The sequence below is a fragment of the Meleagris gallopavo genome, chromosome 1, assembly GCF_905368555.1.
Source record: "Meleagris gallopavo chromosome 1, MGAL_WU_HG_1.1, whole genome shotgun sequence".
NCBI classification, from domain to species: domain Eukaryota; kingdom Metazoa; phylum Chordata; class Aves; order Galliformes; family Phasianidae; genus Meleagris; species Meleagris gallopavo.
In genome coordinates, this window is record NC_139404.1 from 87,917,767 (window position 1) to 87,935,074 (window position 17,308).

General features: G+C 40.2%; 1 protein-coding gene across 1 annotated transcript; it reads right to left on the reverse strand.

The window, feature by feature from the left end:
- Positions 1 to 595: 595 nt before the first annotated feature.
- LOC146545496 (uncharacterized) lies at positions 596 to 16,658 on the reverse strand. The gene is made up of 4 exons (XM_085239696.1): positions 13,976 to 16,658; positions 9,644 to 9,758; positions 1,253 to 1,288; positions 596 to 731 (listed from the first exon to the last, which is right to left on the reverse strand). The coding sequence occupies exons 1-2, from the start codon at positions 16,656 to 16,658 to the stop codon at positions 9,733 to 9,735; spliced, it is 2,709 nt and encodes a 902-aa protein (XP_085095822.1). The 3' UTR covers positions 596 to 731; positions 1,253 to 1,288; positions 9,644 to 9,732.
- Between the last annotated feature and the right edge of the window lie 650 nt (positions 16,659 to 17,308).

The window sequence follows — 17,308 nt, forward strand, 5'->3', positions numbered from 1 at the left end:
TCCTCAGAGCTTCTCTGAATAGGAGCAGATAAATTCCTGCTGTACTTGTGACTAGTTGTCTTTCTATGCAGTGAAATGGCAAGAAAAGGTATGGAAAAATCCTTAAGCCATCCCATGAGAAAACAAATAATTGATTGCTTCACTTTATAAGATGTGGGGGACTGCAGAATCCCCTCTTGACTTAGAGCATGGCACCTGTGTAAGAGTTCCTGTAAAACAGGAGAGATTAATATTGTAACTATTTGATAGCTCAGAGGGAAAAGTGGGAATATAAAATGCAACTGAATAGAATTTGACAGCATTTATGTGGCTAACAGCCTAACTCATTTGTAACTTGATTGTTAAAAAAAAGAGAAAAAATTCCAACTATTATAAAATCTGTATATTTTATTTGCTCTTTCACACTTGTCTCTCTGGAAGGAAACAAAACATGGAATAAATCAAACTTTTTGAAGATTCATTATTTTAATCGGCACACTTGACAAGGACAATTAGTTGGGATAATTACTAGCAGATTTTCATTAAGCCTTGAGTGAAACTTTAAGCTATAGAATCAGATACACAGTAAGAAAATATTGTATGTTAAAACTGCTCACCATAGTATCTCCTTAGACTCCAAAACACGCATATGAAGATGAATGGACAACACAGACCCACGGGTACTGAAGCATAAATAATGTGCAACGTCTTGTTTTTTCCATGTTCTTTTGACTTAGTAGAGGTATCTAAAACTGCATTAACATGCATTAGAATAGAGTAATATTTGACTGGAGATTTTAGCATTTGTTCTTTCTGATGCAACTGGCTTTTTAATGTAATTAAAATATTCTTTAGCTTGGTACAGCATGTCATGAGATAACCATCTCCAGGGACATATTAGCAAGTATGAAGACACTGGAATGAAAACTGTGTGGAAAAGTGTTGCTGAGGAATGATATATAGCACAAGGCCAACAGAAACAAACAAAGGGTCAGAATTAAAGCATAGCTATAAACTTCCAATGCATTCTAAGATTAAGGTCTTTCTTCCTCTTCTTTTTCTGTAATATTTGCACAGTAGATGAAAACAACTAAAAAGCTTTCTGATTGATTTGTATGTAATGGACAAGTCTAGAAATGAATGTTGTTATGGCTTATGCACATGGCATCGTTAGGAAGATGATCATTTTAGGGGTCTAACTTTAAGACTGAAACTCATAGCATTACTGGTTGTTTCGTTTCTCTTAAAGAGGAAATAAGAAATCAGAACTTACTTTTTGCTGAAGGTGTGGTGATGTTTGCAGACTTTTCTGAAAGAGAAAAATAAGACAAGGAAATGAAACTGCAACCTGTTCTCTGCTCCAACACTGAAGTGTCAACAAACCTCACCTTCAACCTGGTGATGGAGGAGGGAACAAAATACAACAAACAAAAGCTGCAGTGATTTGTGGGAGGGGGAAATGAACGGTTTGTCTTCCACTGCTGACAAAGTAGTTCTATGTTTCAGAACTCCTTGGTACTCATATGAATACATTAATAGAGTACGTTCACTGAGGTCTATTTCACCATTTATTCATAGTATGATATTTGTGAATATACCATTCTGATACCATATCTCTGTTCTTCTTGCTTCAAATGAAGTCTGTATCGTGGAAGCTGGGAAAATACTTTGCCTTACAGCAGATTATAGCCATAAATTCTGTTTTTTTTATTTCTGCTGCGACATATCCTGTGGCAAAAAGTAACAATGGTTACAATACCATTAACTTATCAGGAGAAGAAATGGCAGCAGAACAGTTTTATAACCAGATAATCTGAGTTGGACATTACAGATGTGCAGACTGCTTTCTACCAGCAGAGCAATGTTGATGGAGGGTAGATGTGGTTCACCATAACCTAGACTTCACAACTGGCTAAGTTAGTATGAAAGTATCACTTGTCCTTTACTCCTTGAGGGTATTTAAAGCACAGTGATCTTTTCTGTTCTTGAATTTCTTGGGTACAAAATTATACTTCCTCTGATCTAGCAGGTGGCAACTCACGGGGGGCTGAAACTAGATCATCCAAGCCAAGCTATTCTATGATTCTATGACTCTAGCGCAAGATCATTCTCAACAAGAGGCATGAATTGCTTTGTTTTCTTTAGTGTTGTGTTGCCTCATCAACTATGAATACATGCCTATTGGCATTCTGTCTAGTCAATAGCATATAACAAGGCTGTCCTCTTGTAGACTTTCTTCATTCCAGATGATAATTTTTAATTATTGAATAATTCACTAAAGGCCATTTAGTGCTTTGCTTTTCAACTCCAGATCCTCCTTTTATTTTTCTCTTTTTCCCCATTACCAAGAGACAGAACAGAAGCATGAAGGTAGTAATTACCCACACAGCTGACTTTGGACTGTTACTATGCTACCAGAAAAACACGCTGAGAGAAGCCATCATCCACCATGAATGGGTTTTCCTGTAAATGGAATCCACTTGTTTAATAGGGGTCTTTTTGAGACTCAACGGGAATCACTTTAAACAATAACAGAATCACAAAATCACAGAGTTGTAGGAGTTGGAAAGGACCTCTGGAGATCGTTGAGTCCAATCTCTTCTGCTAAAGCAGTTCCCTACAGCAGGTTGCACAGGAAAGTGTCCAGGTGGGTTTTGAATATCTCCAGAGAAGGAGACTGCACCACCTCTCTGTGCAGCCTGTGTCAGGGCTCCATCACCCTCACAGTAAGGAAGTTCTTCCTCAGGTACATATGGAACTTCCTGTGTTCCATTTTGTGCCCACTGCCCTTGTCCTTTCACAGGGCACTGCTGAAAGAGACTGGCCACATCCACTTGACTCCTGCCCTTCAGATATTTATCAACAGTGATTAGATCTCTGTCAGTCTTCTCCAGGCTGGATAGTCTCTCAGCCTTTCTTCATAAGGGAGATGCTGCAGGCCCCTAATACTCTTTATGGCCTTTCACTGGACTCTCTCAAGAAGATCTCTGTCTTTCTTGGATGAGGAGTCCAGAACTGGATGCAGTAATCCAGATTTAGCCTCACCATGGCAAAGTAGATGGGGAGGACCACTTCCTTTAATCTGTTGTCCATACTTTTTAGTGAACTTTTGGACTTTCAGAGTCCAACGGGTCCCACTATCGTTCTGGTAATGAAAAGCTCTGGAGTGAAAATATTGGACTCTGATTATGCTTTGCTATCACTCAGCAGCACTCATTTTTCCACCTCTGTCTTGAACAACTGTGTGACTGGCCTTTCCTTGCAGTAACAAACTAGACAGTGCATAACCAAGTAGTTACCAATACAAATTTTGCTCTCAGCATTTCTTTGAACTTTAGTTTCAGCTAGACTGTGACTGGCACCAAATCCAAGAAGAGAAGAAAAACATGAGAAAAAATCATGATGTGTGGGGATTGATTATGTATTCATAAAGCCACTAATCACAGTTTCTTTTCTCTCTCATTTTTGCTAGGTTTTCTTTGTCTACTTTCAGGACTTATCTATATATGGACACTAATAGCAGATAAATCAAGACTACAGCTTCCTTCATTTTTAGGAGTTTTGCTAAAATTGACTTTCTTCCTCTGATATGAATATCAGTTAATATCTCAATCAAATCTGGATTTGTAGTTTAGAAAGAAAATACATAAAATTTGCATAGAATATTTTCCTATGTCATCCTTCTCACAGACATTTTCTGTTACTTTTAGATTTATTTCAGATTATTGTTTACTTCACAATCATTAATTATTTACAGAAGTAAAGACTTCTGTTTGGTAGTGATTTGTCATAATTGGAATAATGAAAATAATTGTTATATATATCTTATCTCCATTTCTTCAGTTTTGTAAAGTTCTGCTAAACACAGTGTTCAAGCTCTAATATATCACTTTTACTTTGGGTCTTATCATTGAGGTCCTGACCTTTAACAAAGATTTTTGTTTCCTATGCTGCTTGACTTCTTTGACTAAGTAATAAAAAGTATGTGACACTCAAGAGCTTCCTACTTCCCTACCCTCTCTTATAGTACAGTGCTTATGTAATGAAGAGTGATTGCTTGCAAGTCCAGTGAAAGAAATCCTAAGTATGTCTTTATTTTCCAGTTGATGGGTATAGAAAAAACAACCAAACTGTCTGTCAGTCTCGTGAAGATAAAGAGAACATAACAGTCTGAATGAATTAATCAGCAACAAATGACACTAAACTTGTCTGATTTCCGTCTGTGACCAAGTAACAGACATTGTGAAGAGTCAAGCAGCCCTATCTATCTATCTATCATCTATCTATGGTATATCTTGACTTCTGTGGTATTTTTTGAGGCTGCCTTCGACAATTGTTGCCTAGATATGTTTTGATAACAAGCTATAGTTGCACATACAATAGTTGCAAAACTCTAAATAATTAGACCAGAACAAAGTAAAAATGAAAGGATATGCTATCAGAGGTTATTGAATTGTTCTGAGTCCAATTTTGATTTTTTTTTTTTAACTAATGACTCAGTTGTAGAAAAAATCTATTAAATTTACAGACATTAGAAAGTTGGCAGAAATTATATAGGGACAGGTTTTGATTTATGTATGATCTTGATAAATTAGGTGTTTTGTAGAAAGACAGATGATAGTTCAGGAAGACAAGTGCTAAATACTAAACTTCTATGGCAAAGTGAATGGTAATGCAAAGACTGAATAAGAACAACAGCAGTGTACTTAATCCTGTCGACATAGATGAAGATTAGTGGTATAGGTTGTTGGAAGCAAAAATGTCTTATCAGTGTTACTTGTTCCAAAAAAATTATTGTCTTGCACTGGTCAGTGTAACCTAAAGTAACATTCAGCAGCAGACCCTCTCAGATAGAACAGGGTTCTACTGTCTGCACAGAAAGGCTGAGGTTACCTTCTGGCTTATCACTTATGCGTGTTCTTGCATTGATATCACAAGAAATTTCCCTCCTTATGATCTCTTGCGCTGCCACCAGTTAAGCTGTAAGGAGCTAAGTCCGCTGTTGTAAAAGGATTTCCTTGATGACAATAAGACTATAAAAAAATCTTCCACTGCAATTGAACTTACTTCATATTGATCTTGCTGATATATTACGTTTTCAAGAGTTCAAATGACATATGCTAGTCAGTTTCTCAGCTGGGTTAGCTCGATTAACATTTCCTCTTTTTTTTTTTTTTTTTTTCCCCCCAAATGCCTATGCCAACATGTGCCAAAACTGTGTTCCTTCATCATATGATGGTGAGCATTCATCATACTACTGTAATTACAACATAATCAGGTTTGTTAAAATTATAATTCCAGAGGAATGTTCCCAGCCACTACTGGGCCTGAATCCAATTTTCTGTCTTTTTTCACAAAGTCACCTGTGTAAAACATTTTTTAGTCTTCATTTCCAGCTGCTGCTGCAGGTGAAAGTGTTTGGCAACCTGCTGCCAATTAACCCTAGCAAATAAAGCCTCATCCCCCTTTCTCCTTAGATGGATAAAACCCAAAGTAGATAGAGGGATGGAAAGAGAGTGGACTGAGAGAAGTGTAGTTGTATTCTTAGGAGAAGAGGCTTAGCTTACTGTAAATTGATATATTTGTCATAGTTAATGTTTGCGAATTCCTTAGAAGAATCCCTTAGAAGCAGCCTGTGAATAGTAGGCAAACACTATTACTTCACTGAGTGATTTATTTATTTTTCCCTCTGTTAGTCAGAGAGGAATCTTTTGAACTTGTTAACCAAGCTACTGGTTACTTTTTGGTGCATATAAGAGTTTGTAGGCTGCCCTACAAAAGGGCTCTTCTTAGAAGTGTAAGAGGTAAGGTAAGGGCTTTCAGTTACAAAGCAGTGATCGGAATATAAAAGTAAATGCAATTGTTTTTTGTTTTTTTGTACTTCTGTGACTTGTTAATGATTGATAGCTGAGCTATTTGGTTTTGTTTGTAATCTTTTATTAGAAACAAACCTAGTACTTCACATATATCATAAGTCATAAATTTGAGGACCTTCTAGAAAAGAATCCTTAAAAAGAAAAGAAGACACTTGTTCAGCCTTTAGAAAACTCTTAGTTGGAATTGTTCTGAAACCCAATAAAGATTAGGATAGCAAAAGTGTTTTTTTTTTTATATAATCCACCATCAACAACTAACTGTGGGAATTCCTAATGAATGTGCCCTAAAATCTTCTGTTAGCTTTTCCTCTCTCACAAGTCATCCCATATGTAGTTAAAACAAACAAACAAAAACCTTCATGTAGATAAAAAGCAGTGGGGAAAAATTGTCTAAAACCCAAATTACTGGGACTCTCTATACAGAATAAGATATTTAATGCAAATTTTAAAATTTCTTTCCTAGATGTAGCTCTAAGGACCACTGAAAATGAATAGGTCTCAGTGAAGATCTCGGATTTAAATAACAATATAAAAACATTTCTTAGACAGTAAGGGATGTCTTTAACAAGCAGTGGGGGAGGAGGGAGAATCAACATTTAATTAGCAAATAATCTTTTGTTTTCTATTTATTGGTTGCTATTAGAAAGAAACACTCAATAAACCTCAGTAAATGAGAGTAAATATGGCTCTGAATACTCTTCCCCTGACAATGTGATTTTTTTCTTTTTTTTTTTTTCTTTTTTCTTTTTTCCTGTCTTGCTATGGGGTATGAGAAGTCAATCTCAGGGGGTTGTAATCTTCTCATTAAAGACTGCATGTGATTTCCAAAATCAATTGACTTGTTCTTTCTGGAATGCTGTTATGATCTGAAACCAACTACAAGGTTTGATATCATGTCTGAAATTCTTAGAGTTTTATATACATGGGAGTTCATGATGAATATTTGGGCAGTTTTTAAGAGGGTAAAAGAATCTGTAATGTGAAAGCTATATAGATCATTTTCAAGTTTACAGAACTTAGAAAGGTTCAGATTGAGTAAAAGCAAATTTTCTTTTAGATTGCTTGACTGTGCTCCTGGATAGGCTGTGGCAAGCCAAGCTCAACTGTGCCTAGAACTAATTTTACAGGTAAGAAAAACTTTCTCTGTAGTGAACAGCCACAATAATGTGCACTCTAAACTTATATAATAATGAAAGATGTGTGACAATACTGTAATTTTATAAAAAACACTTTTTTTTTTAAATTATTATGCTCAAGGGAATGACGTAGTAGTCATGGTATTATTTATTAAGAGAAAAGAACAGGGATAATGGAGACACCTTTCTATTTATCTAATTCAACTCATCAGAGGAAAACAATAGCTAAAAATAGAGCTTTCTAATCTTTCATTTCTAAAGGATGTCATTCACACCTCATCTAAGAATTTGAAAGAATTCCAGTAAATTAAGAGTTACTAATTGAAATCTTGTTTTCTTCTTTCTCCTTTTAAAGAGAACCAAGAGATGACATAGTATGCCATATGTAGAATTTAACAAAACAAAAAACAAAAACAAAAACAAACAAAAAAAAAAACCCACAACCACCAACAAAAAAAACCTGTGATGTATTTAAAATGAATTAATTTGTCATTTAGCTAATAGAAAATTAGTTTTGGCCCTTTTTGCTTATTTTTCCCCATGTTCTAAATATAGCCATGTACTTTTTATATTTGCTTTGCAAACAATAAAGAGCTGCTCAATTTTGTGGATGTTTCTTTTTCTTAGTGGTGATAACGTTCATGAAGCTGACTTCTGTGCCAAGGGAGCTGTCACAACTGCATCTTTATTTATTCAAAACAGTTCCTTGATGAAAGTTGTTATGTGACGTAGGAGCAGGGAATGTCTTTGTTTCAATGACTGAAACTTCAAGATGGCAAATTTCAGTATAGCTGAAATGTTAGAATGTGCCAGTTGTCCTGCATGGAGGGCTAACAGCAAAAGCGATATTTTGGGACCAGTGAATTTGTGTGCAGAGACTGGCTTGGCTTCTCAGGGTGGTGGAAGCCTTGCTAGGTTTTGTTTTGTTTTCATCAGTATGAAACACTGCATCAACTTTCTATGTTCCAGACATCAACAACCACTGTCAGTCCAACTGGATGGGAATAGCCAATGTTGTCATGTTTCAAAGGAGCCAGAGTCTGACTGAGCTGAAATTACTGAGGGAGAAGAGAAGGTCCGTATGTGAACTTAACAAAAAACTTGTGTTTACCTCTTCTCTAATTTAGCAAAGATTTGTTTGTCATTAACTTGGTATACAAAATCTGTCAGCGTCAATTTTTGTTAGGAGCTTAGGGAAGTTTAGATTGGCAGCAAGCAAAGCTTAAATAACTTGCCTTCAAATTTTATTAAAAAAAAAAGTTGAACAAGCTTGGAAAACTTATCTAAAATGTAAATACATTAAAAAAAAAAATCAAGGTTCTGTAGAGACAGGTTTTTAAAGACTTCTGCCTGTAATGCTTTTGTAAACATGATTCTGATACTTATAGTAATGTAAGATTGTAGAGGGAAACAGTATTGCACTCAGAGTTCCCCCAGATAATTTTGGTGTAGATCTAAAACCTGGTGAAGTAGAATCTATGTAAACAGGATTCATACAGTAAGAAGTGTAATAAAATTAGTTTTAAAAACATTATCTAGGAACCTGGCAGATGAGTCTTGGGGTTCACACACATAATGATGAGATGGACAATGGAGGAAGGTGTCTGTGAGAACCTGGTAACTCAGGCAGTCATAATGAAGTGAGCAGAAGTAGTAGTTATCTCTTACAAGCTAAGACTCTTTGCTGAGTATGAAGAAGGTTGTTGCTGGATGCATCTCCTTCAGAAGCATGTTTATGTTTGATTTTTCAAATGACTGAAGAAATTTAGTAGACTGGCTGAGCTCAGATAACATTCCAATTAAAAAACAGCTGCATCTAATTGACCTGGAGATTCATGTATTCTAAGCTAAGTATTTGAGTCTCCCTTTCCAGGTACTTAACCTTTCCTGTAAGTATTTTTGATATTTTGTTCATAAAAACATTGTCTATGCTATAGATCTGCAGAATTGGTCATTCATGTCAACTAAGCTTCACATAGCCCATATTGAATTTGTTATTTTAGCGATGCCTTGTAACAAGTCTTATTTGGATAAATGTGTTGTTTGAAATACCCGAAATATACTAAGAGCAGATGAGAACATCCACTCCCATAGCTATTACCCTTAATGTAAGACTACCTTCCTTTCAATAACAACATTTATATTTCCTGCATGAGAACAGCATGGAAGATCTAAGAACCAAAATAATGTCTGCAGTGAAATTAATAGTACAGGTGGATCGAGCACATTGTGCTCACATCATTTTGAACTAGGAGGGCTTCTCTGTTTAAAAACTATGGGGGGTTCTAAATTGAAAACAGGATGAAAATTAATACAGAAATAAGCTAAGAAAGATGTATTTATTTATGCAGTAAGGACAATTTGACTGTAAACCAGGTTGCAGCTGGTAGAAATCCTAGATTTCAAGCAGAGGCTTTGAGTACTGTCACCCCACTTGGGGGCAGAGCCCACAAAGAAAGTTTGTTTGGTCCTCAGGTGCTAGACTAGGTATCTAATATTTCTCAATTGTTGCCAGAATCATCCTATTTAATTACTTTAGGAGTGTCAGACATACCTTATCTACAAGGTACACTAGGAACTGGTTTCTTTTTTTTTTTTTTCCCCTGTCAGTGTTCAAACATACATGCAATAAATAATAAAACCACAACTTACCAGAACCTTGATTGTTGCTCTGAGCCAGCCTTACTAGAAGGCTGTACAACAAGATCCATCTTATCAACATGACTGGAGGAAGCTTTGTTCTAAAGACATGGTAGAGGAGGGGTTCCTGTGGATTTGAAAAGTGCAGCTCAGATGGCCTCTTGCATCCTGTTAGGTTCACACAGGGTACATATCTGAACTGATTTCCTTTTCTAGATCTTCCGCTAAGACAATGCTGAGAAAAGGGGCAGGGAAACAAAGTAGTATGCAAAAACCTGGAGGGTTATGCCATAGCTTTATTGTAGCTGGAATGTGAACCGCTGATTGTTTTGCGACATGTCAGAACTGCTCTGTAATTCTGGGTAAAACATATTTTATGCTTCTCTGCTTACTCTGCAACAGAGCTGCACATTGTTTTTAGTAAGATTCTTCTGCATTTGAGATTTTGATTTTACAAGCAGCAGTACGCCAAGAAAAGAATGCAAAATAGTATTTTAAGATTGTTTCGTTTCTATGTATAATTATAATCAACCTTAGTTACATAGAAGATTAAAATTAGGAAGCCAAACAAATCAGCTGTTTGCAGGCTGTTAGATATCAGAAAGATCTGTCTCAATTTTCATTAATTCACAATAGTCTGCACAGTTTCCAAGTCTTAGCCTTCTTGTGACATAGAGACAAGCAATCTAGGTTGCTTCTAACAGATTCTAACAGATGGAGAGATTCTTCATAAAATTAGAAGCAAACTAGAGTTAAACAGGAACATTGTGCAGAGCAGCTATTGCTTTTGCTTATAATGCAAATAAATCAGTTACAAATAGAAACCAGGAAAAAAAAAAATGCAGTTACAAAATTCTATCTTAAAATGTGTTTATCATAAAATGGTTTGGAACTGACCTTTGAGGTCACCTCATTCCAGCTCTCCCACTAGACCAGGTTGCTCAAAGCCCCATCCGGCCTGTTCTTAAATGCCTCCAGGGAGGGAGCGTTCACAATCTCACTGTTCCAGCATCTCACCACCCTCACAGCAAGGAATTTCTTCCTGATATCTAGTCTAAATATACCCTCTTCGAGTTTAAAGTCATTTCCCCTTGTTCTGTTGCTACAAGCCCTTAAAAAAAAAAAAGTCTCTCCCCAGCTTTCCTGTAGGCCCCCTTCAAGTACTGGAAGGCTGCTAGAAGGTCTCCTCGGACCTATCTTTTCTCCAGGCTAAAGAGCCCCAGCTCTCTCAGTCTGTGCTTGTAGGGGAGGTGCTCCAGCCCTCTGATCTTCCTCGTGGCCCTCCTCTGGACTCACTCCAACAGCTCCATGTCTTTCTTGTGCTGGGGATCCCAGAACTGGGTGCGGTACTTCAGGTGGATCAGGTGGAGTTTCATGGGAGCAGAGTAGAGGGGTATATTATGCTTTAACAAAAATCTAAGTGATATTTTGGAGAAAATTTCACTGTTAGAAGAGCCTAGCACAGTTCATATGATTGAGACTATCATAGAGATGTTTGTAAGGATATAGCCTTACAAATACTGTAAACCAGCATAACTGGAAAACAGTTAAGAAAGAAAACTGCTGGAGTGTAACTATCCACCCACACACCACACTTTCCGTTGAAGACAAAATACTGGGACTGCACGTTGTAATTCTGAGTTGTGAAGACACCTAGTGGCTGAGTCCATAGCCAGCATAGACAGTAAAACTGATCTTTAAAGGGATGTGTTCTGAGCACTGTAATTTCTGTTTGTGCTAATGTTGAGTTGCTCAAAGTTTATGCCAGGAATGCCTTAGTAGTAGTTAATACGTAGTCTTTGTATCCTCATTATAAAACCGAAATTTTAATCAGAGAACAAAACAATGAGAGAGAAAATGATCACTCAAAAATAGGTAAATAGAGTTTAAATTTCATGTTTGTTCCTCCTGATTTGATTAGCACAAGGAGGGGCCTTGGGAAATGGGTAGGGGTTTTGTTACTGTGGTCAACATCATTGTCTTATTACCAAACCCTAAAGCGTTTCTAATGTCCTTTGATTCTTGTTTAAAAAAAAAAAAAAATTTTTTTTTTTTTTTGAAGGGGTTAATCCTGCTTTAACTGGTGCATGTGATCAGATCCCTTTTTACATTGTTTACATTGTTAGACATTAGGAAATACTACTTCTCTGAGAGAGTGGTCAGGCACTGGAATGGGTTGCCCAGGGAGATGGTGGAGTCACTGTCCCTGAAGGTGTTCGGGGAATGTATAGATATGGTACTAAGGGACATGGGTTAGTGGGAAATACTGGTGGTAGGTGGATAGTTGGACTCGATGATCTCAAGGTCTTTTCCAACTTTGGAGATTCTATGATTTTTATAACAATTTTGGGGGACTTCCTCAAAAAGTGAAAATGTTATGAGTTCATTCCAAGCAGGGTGAAGGGAAGACTGGCAACTGGTTTGGACTGAGTCTTTTCCTCCCTACTGAAGTTTAACAAAAAATCTGACTATTCTCTATGAGACTTTGATATTAGCTTTCTAAATGCACAGTTTCTTGTTGGTAGTTTCGCAAAAATGCTTGAACTTAAGATAGGAGCTGCCATCTGCAAGTATTATATATAGCAATGGGGAGCAGAATAGGCCCTGCACAATCCACGATGAGATGGTTTTGGGCCTGCTCTGAAAGCTAGATGCTCACAAGTCTATGGGACCAGATGGGTTTTACCCTAGAGTGCTGAGGGAGTTGGAGATGTGGTTGTCAAGCCACTCTCCATCATCCTTCGACTGTCCTGGCTATCTGGGAATGTCCTGGTGGACTGGAGACTGGCAGATATGATACCCGTCTTCAAAAAGGGCTGGAAAGATGATCCTGGTAGCTACAGACCTATCAGTCTCACCTCGGTGTCGGGGAAGGTAATGGAGCAGATAATTGCAGGAATCATCATGGATTAACTAAAGGTCAGCCAGAGGATCAGGCCCAGTCAGCATGGATTTATGAATGGTAGATCCTTTTTGACAAACCTGATTTCGTTCTATGACGGTGACCTGCTTAGTGGATGAAGGTAAGGGTGTCGATGTGGTCTACCCGGACTTCAGTAAAGCCTTTGACACTGTCCCTCGCAACATCCTTGTGGAAAAGCTGGCTGCCCATTGTTTGGATGGACGTATGCTCAGCTGGGCGAAACACTGGCTGGATGGCCGAGCCCAAAGAGTTGTGGTCAATGGAGTTAAACCCAATTGGCAGCCGGTTACGAGCAGTGTCCCCCAGGACTCGGCACTGGGGTTGCTTCTATTTAACATTTTTATTAATGATCTTGACAAGGGGATTGAGTGAAACCTCAGTAAGTTTGCAGATGACAGCAAGTTGGGAGGGAGTGTTAATCTGCCAGAGGGATTGAGATTCTTCTCTGTTGGTTCTTGTCAACGGTTTACGGGCTGGTTCGGCCCGGTTCCGTGACTAGAAGGGCGGAGGGATCCGCGGATCCGCGCCCCCGGAAAAAAAAGAAAATAAGGGACCCCGAAATAATTGAAAACAGTGGCAACAATCTGAGGTAAAACAAAGTAATTTACTAAATATGGTATCAACAGAATTTTATAAGGAGAGAGAGTGTGAAATTGATGGTGGATCGGCCTTACCACAACGCTGAGATGAGAAGCGCAGGCAGAGAAGCGCAGGCGAGAAGCGCAGGCAGAGAAGCGCAAGCGAAGCAGCGCAGGCAGAGAAGCGCAAGCGAAGCAGCGCAGGCAGAGAAGAGAGCATCAGGTGACCTTGCCGGGAGTTATATCTCCTCGCTGACCGCAAAGCCCCCTGGGGAAACGTAGCTGCTCTTCTCCGCTGGACAGGCACCCGGAACTTGAGCATCAGCAGTCAAACCCCCAGTACATTGCATGATGTTATGATGTGGAATACCGATAATGAAAAATCATGAAACCATGACATTCCACCCCTTATTCCACATCACTACATCATGCTTAATATAGACAAACAAAATATAAACACACGCACTAGGAATTACTGACTGCACTCCCTCAACATCAAGTTCCCTTGCGGTACACATTGAACATCCCCGTTTTCCTGCATCACCCACCAAGTGGACCCAGGTCCCTGGGCAAAAACAGTTCCACGAAGAGGTTTGTCCTTCTCAGAGGCTGGAATAACCCAAACTGCCTTTCCCAACATATTCTTTACATGTACAACAGGGACTTTATCTCCCTCTACGGTATGTAGGGAGCTGGACTGGGTTGGACCACCACGATTGATAGATCCTCTGGTATTGACTAACCAGGTGGCTTCTGCCAAATGCTTCTCCCAGTGCTTAAATGTACCGCCTCCCATTGCTTTCAGCATAGTTTTTAACAACCCATTGTATCGTTCAATCTTACCTGAGGCCGGTGCATGGTAGGGAATATGGTAAATCCACTCAATACCATGACCTTTAGCCCAGGTACCTACAAGAGAATTTTTAAAATGAGTCCCATTATCTGACTCAATTCTTTCTGGGGTACCATGTCGCCACAGGACTTGTGTCTCAAGACCTAGTATGGTATTTCGGGCGGTAGCGTGGGGTACTGCATAGGTTTCAAGCCACCCAGTTGTTGCCTCCACCATGGTGAGCACATAACGCTTACCATTACGAGATCGTGGCAAGGTGATATAATCAACCTGCCATGCCTCCCCATATTTGTACTTTTGCCATCGCCCTTCCTCCCAGAGAGGTTTCATTCTCTTGGCTTGTTTAATTGTGGCACACGTGTCACAGTCGTGAATGATTTGCGCAATAGCATCCATAGTTAAATCCACCCCTCGGTCTCTAGCCCACTTATATGTCGCATCTCTCCCTTGATGGCCTGAGGTCTCATGGGCCCATCGGGCTAGAAATAATTCACCCTTGTTCTGCCAGTCCAGATCTATTTGGGCCACCTCAATTCTGGCAGCTCTGTCTACCTGATGGTTATTTTGCTGCTCTTCAGTAGCCCTATTCTTGGGCACATGGGCATCTACGTGACGCACCTTTATAACCATATTCTTTATTCGGGCAGCAATATCTTTCCACAGGTCAGCAGCCCAAATAGGTTTACCCTTTCTTTGCCAGTTGTTTTGCTCCCACTGCTGTAACCACCCCCATAGAGCATTTGCCACCATCCACGAGTCAGTGTAAACATAAAGCATTGGCCACCTCTCCCGTTCAGCAACATCCAAGGCCAGTTGGACAGCCTTTACCTCTGCAAATTGGCTCGATTCTCCTTTTCCTTCAGTGGCCTCTGCAACTTGTCGTGTGGGGCTCCACACAGCGGCTTTCCATCTGCGGTGTTTCCCCACAATACAACACGATCCATCTGTGAATAGGGCATATGTCTTCTCATTTTCGGGTAGTTCATTATATGGTGGGGCCTCTTTAGCACGTGATATCTCTTCTGCTGGCGGTGTTCCAAACTTTTTGCCTTCAGGCCAGTCCATGATCACCTCTAGGATTCCTGGACGGTTGAGATTCCCGATCCGCGCTCGCTGCGTAATCAGCGCAATCCACTTACTCCAAGTGGCATCAGTAGCATGATGGGTGGAGGGACCCTTTCCCTTGAACATCCAGTTCAGCACTGGCAGTCGAGGTGCCAGAAGGAGCTGTGTTTCTGTACCGATTACTTCGGAAGCAGCCCGAACCCCCTCATACGCGGCTAAGATCTCCTTCTCAGTTGGAGTGTAGCACTCTTCAGACCCTCTGTACGCCCGACTCCAGAATCCCAGGGGTCGGCCTCGGGTCTCTCCTGAGGCTCTTTGCCACAAACTCCAAGTGGGACCTTTCTCTCCAGCAGCAGTGTAGAGGATGTTCTTCGCATCCTGTTCCATCCGTACTGGCCCCAGGGCCACGGCACGGGCTATCTCTTGTTTAATCTGCTCAAAAGCCTGCTGCTGCTCAGGACCCCACATAAAATCATTCTTCTTCCGTGTCACCTGATAAAGGGGGCTTACAATGAGGCTGTAGTTTGGAACATGCATTCTCCAAAAACCCACTACACCCAGGAACGATTGTGTCTCTTTCTTATTAGTGGGTGGAGACATGGCACTGATTTTGTTGATCACATCTGTTGGGATGTGACGACGGCCATCTTGCCACTTTATACCTAGGAACTGAATTTCCTGGGCAGGCCCTTTCACTTTGCTTCGCTTAATAGCGAAACCAGCACGCAGAAGGATCTGGATTATTTGCTCTCCTTTCTCAAAAACTTCCTTTGCTGTGTTGCCCCACACGATGATGTCATCAATATACTGTAAGTGCTCAGGAGCACCTCCCTGTTCCAGTGCAGCTTGGATCAACCCATGGCAAATGGTTGGGCTATGTTTCCACCCCTGGGGCAAACGATTCCAGGTATACTGAATGCCCCTCCAGGTGAAAGCAAACTGTGGCCTAGATTCTTTGGTCAAAGGAATGGAGAAAAAGGCGTTAGCAATATCAATGGTGGCGTACCATTTGGCTGCCTTTGACTCCAATTCATATTGGAGTTCTAACATATCTGGCACAGCAGCACTCAATGGGGGTGTGACTTCATTCAGGCCACGGTAGTCCACCGTCAGCCTCCATTCTCCACTGGCTTTACGCACTGGCCATATGGGGCTGTTAAAAGGTGAGTGAGTCTTGCTAATCACTCCCTGATTCTCTAGTTGGTGAATCAGCTTCTGAATGGGGAGCAAGGAATCCCTGTTGGTGCGGTACTGCCGTCTGTGCACCGTTTTTGTAGCAATCGGTACTTGTTGCTCTTTCACTCGTAGCAACCCCACGGCAGATGGATCTTCTGACAGGCCAGGCAAAATAGACAACTGCTTAACACCTTCTGTGTCTACAGCAGCTATTCCAAAGGCCCATCGATACCCTTTGGGATCCTTAAAATATCCCCTTCTGAGGTAATCAATACCAAGTATGCATGGAGCCCCTGGGCCAGTCACAATAGGGTGCTTTTGCCAGTCTTTACCAGTGAGGCTGATTTCGGCCTCCAACATAGTTAGCTCTTGGGAACCTCCAGTCACCCCATGAATATAAATTGATTTTGTCCCTTGGTGACTCGAGGGCATTAGAGTGCACTGTGCACCAGTATCCACCAGGGCCTTATATTTTCGTGATTCTGATGTGCCAGGCCATCTAATCCACACAGTCCAATAAACTCTATTATCCCTTTCCCCCCCCTGGCTGGGGGCAGGGCCCCTCTATTTGTTACCTTCATTGTCTGCAGCAACTGGAGCAATCACCTTTTTGGAGAAGTTCACCTTGGTGGTTGATTTGTCTTGTAACTCTCTTACCCGTGCTTGAAGTACAGGAGTAGGTTGTTTATGCCACTCCTTCATATCTTCTCCATGGTCACGTAGGTAATGCCACAAGGCAAAACGTGATGTGGTCTTACTGTTGTCACTTGCTCGAGCAGGAGAACGTCTTCTTTTGATGGCTGAGACATTAGATGCCACCGGCTGGGAGGAAATCAAGTTGATGAGCCCCTCCAATAGGCTGTTTTGGGAATTCTGGTCCCCATTTGATGTATCCGTTACCTCCATGGATTTATCAGCTTCAGGCACGGTTGATAGTTTGTCTATTATATCTTCTTGTTTGTTTTCCATTCTGTCCAGCTTTTCAGCTACCTTTGTAATGGCTGAAACACAAGCTCGCAGAGGGCTTAAATGTAACTCAAAGTCTTGAAGTTTATTAACCAATTCACTTATAAGGGGTCTTC

Bases quoted from the DNA above. Each gene is read 5' to 3' on its own strand.
- LOC146545496 (XM_085239696.1), bottom strand. From the start codon at position 16,658: ATGCCCTCGAGTCACCAAGGGACAAAATCAATTTATATTCATGGGGTG. The intron at 9,759-13,975 runs GTAAGATTGAAC...TCAAATCCACAG, and splicing joins CTACCATGCACCGGCCTCAG to GAACCCCTCCTCTACCATGT.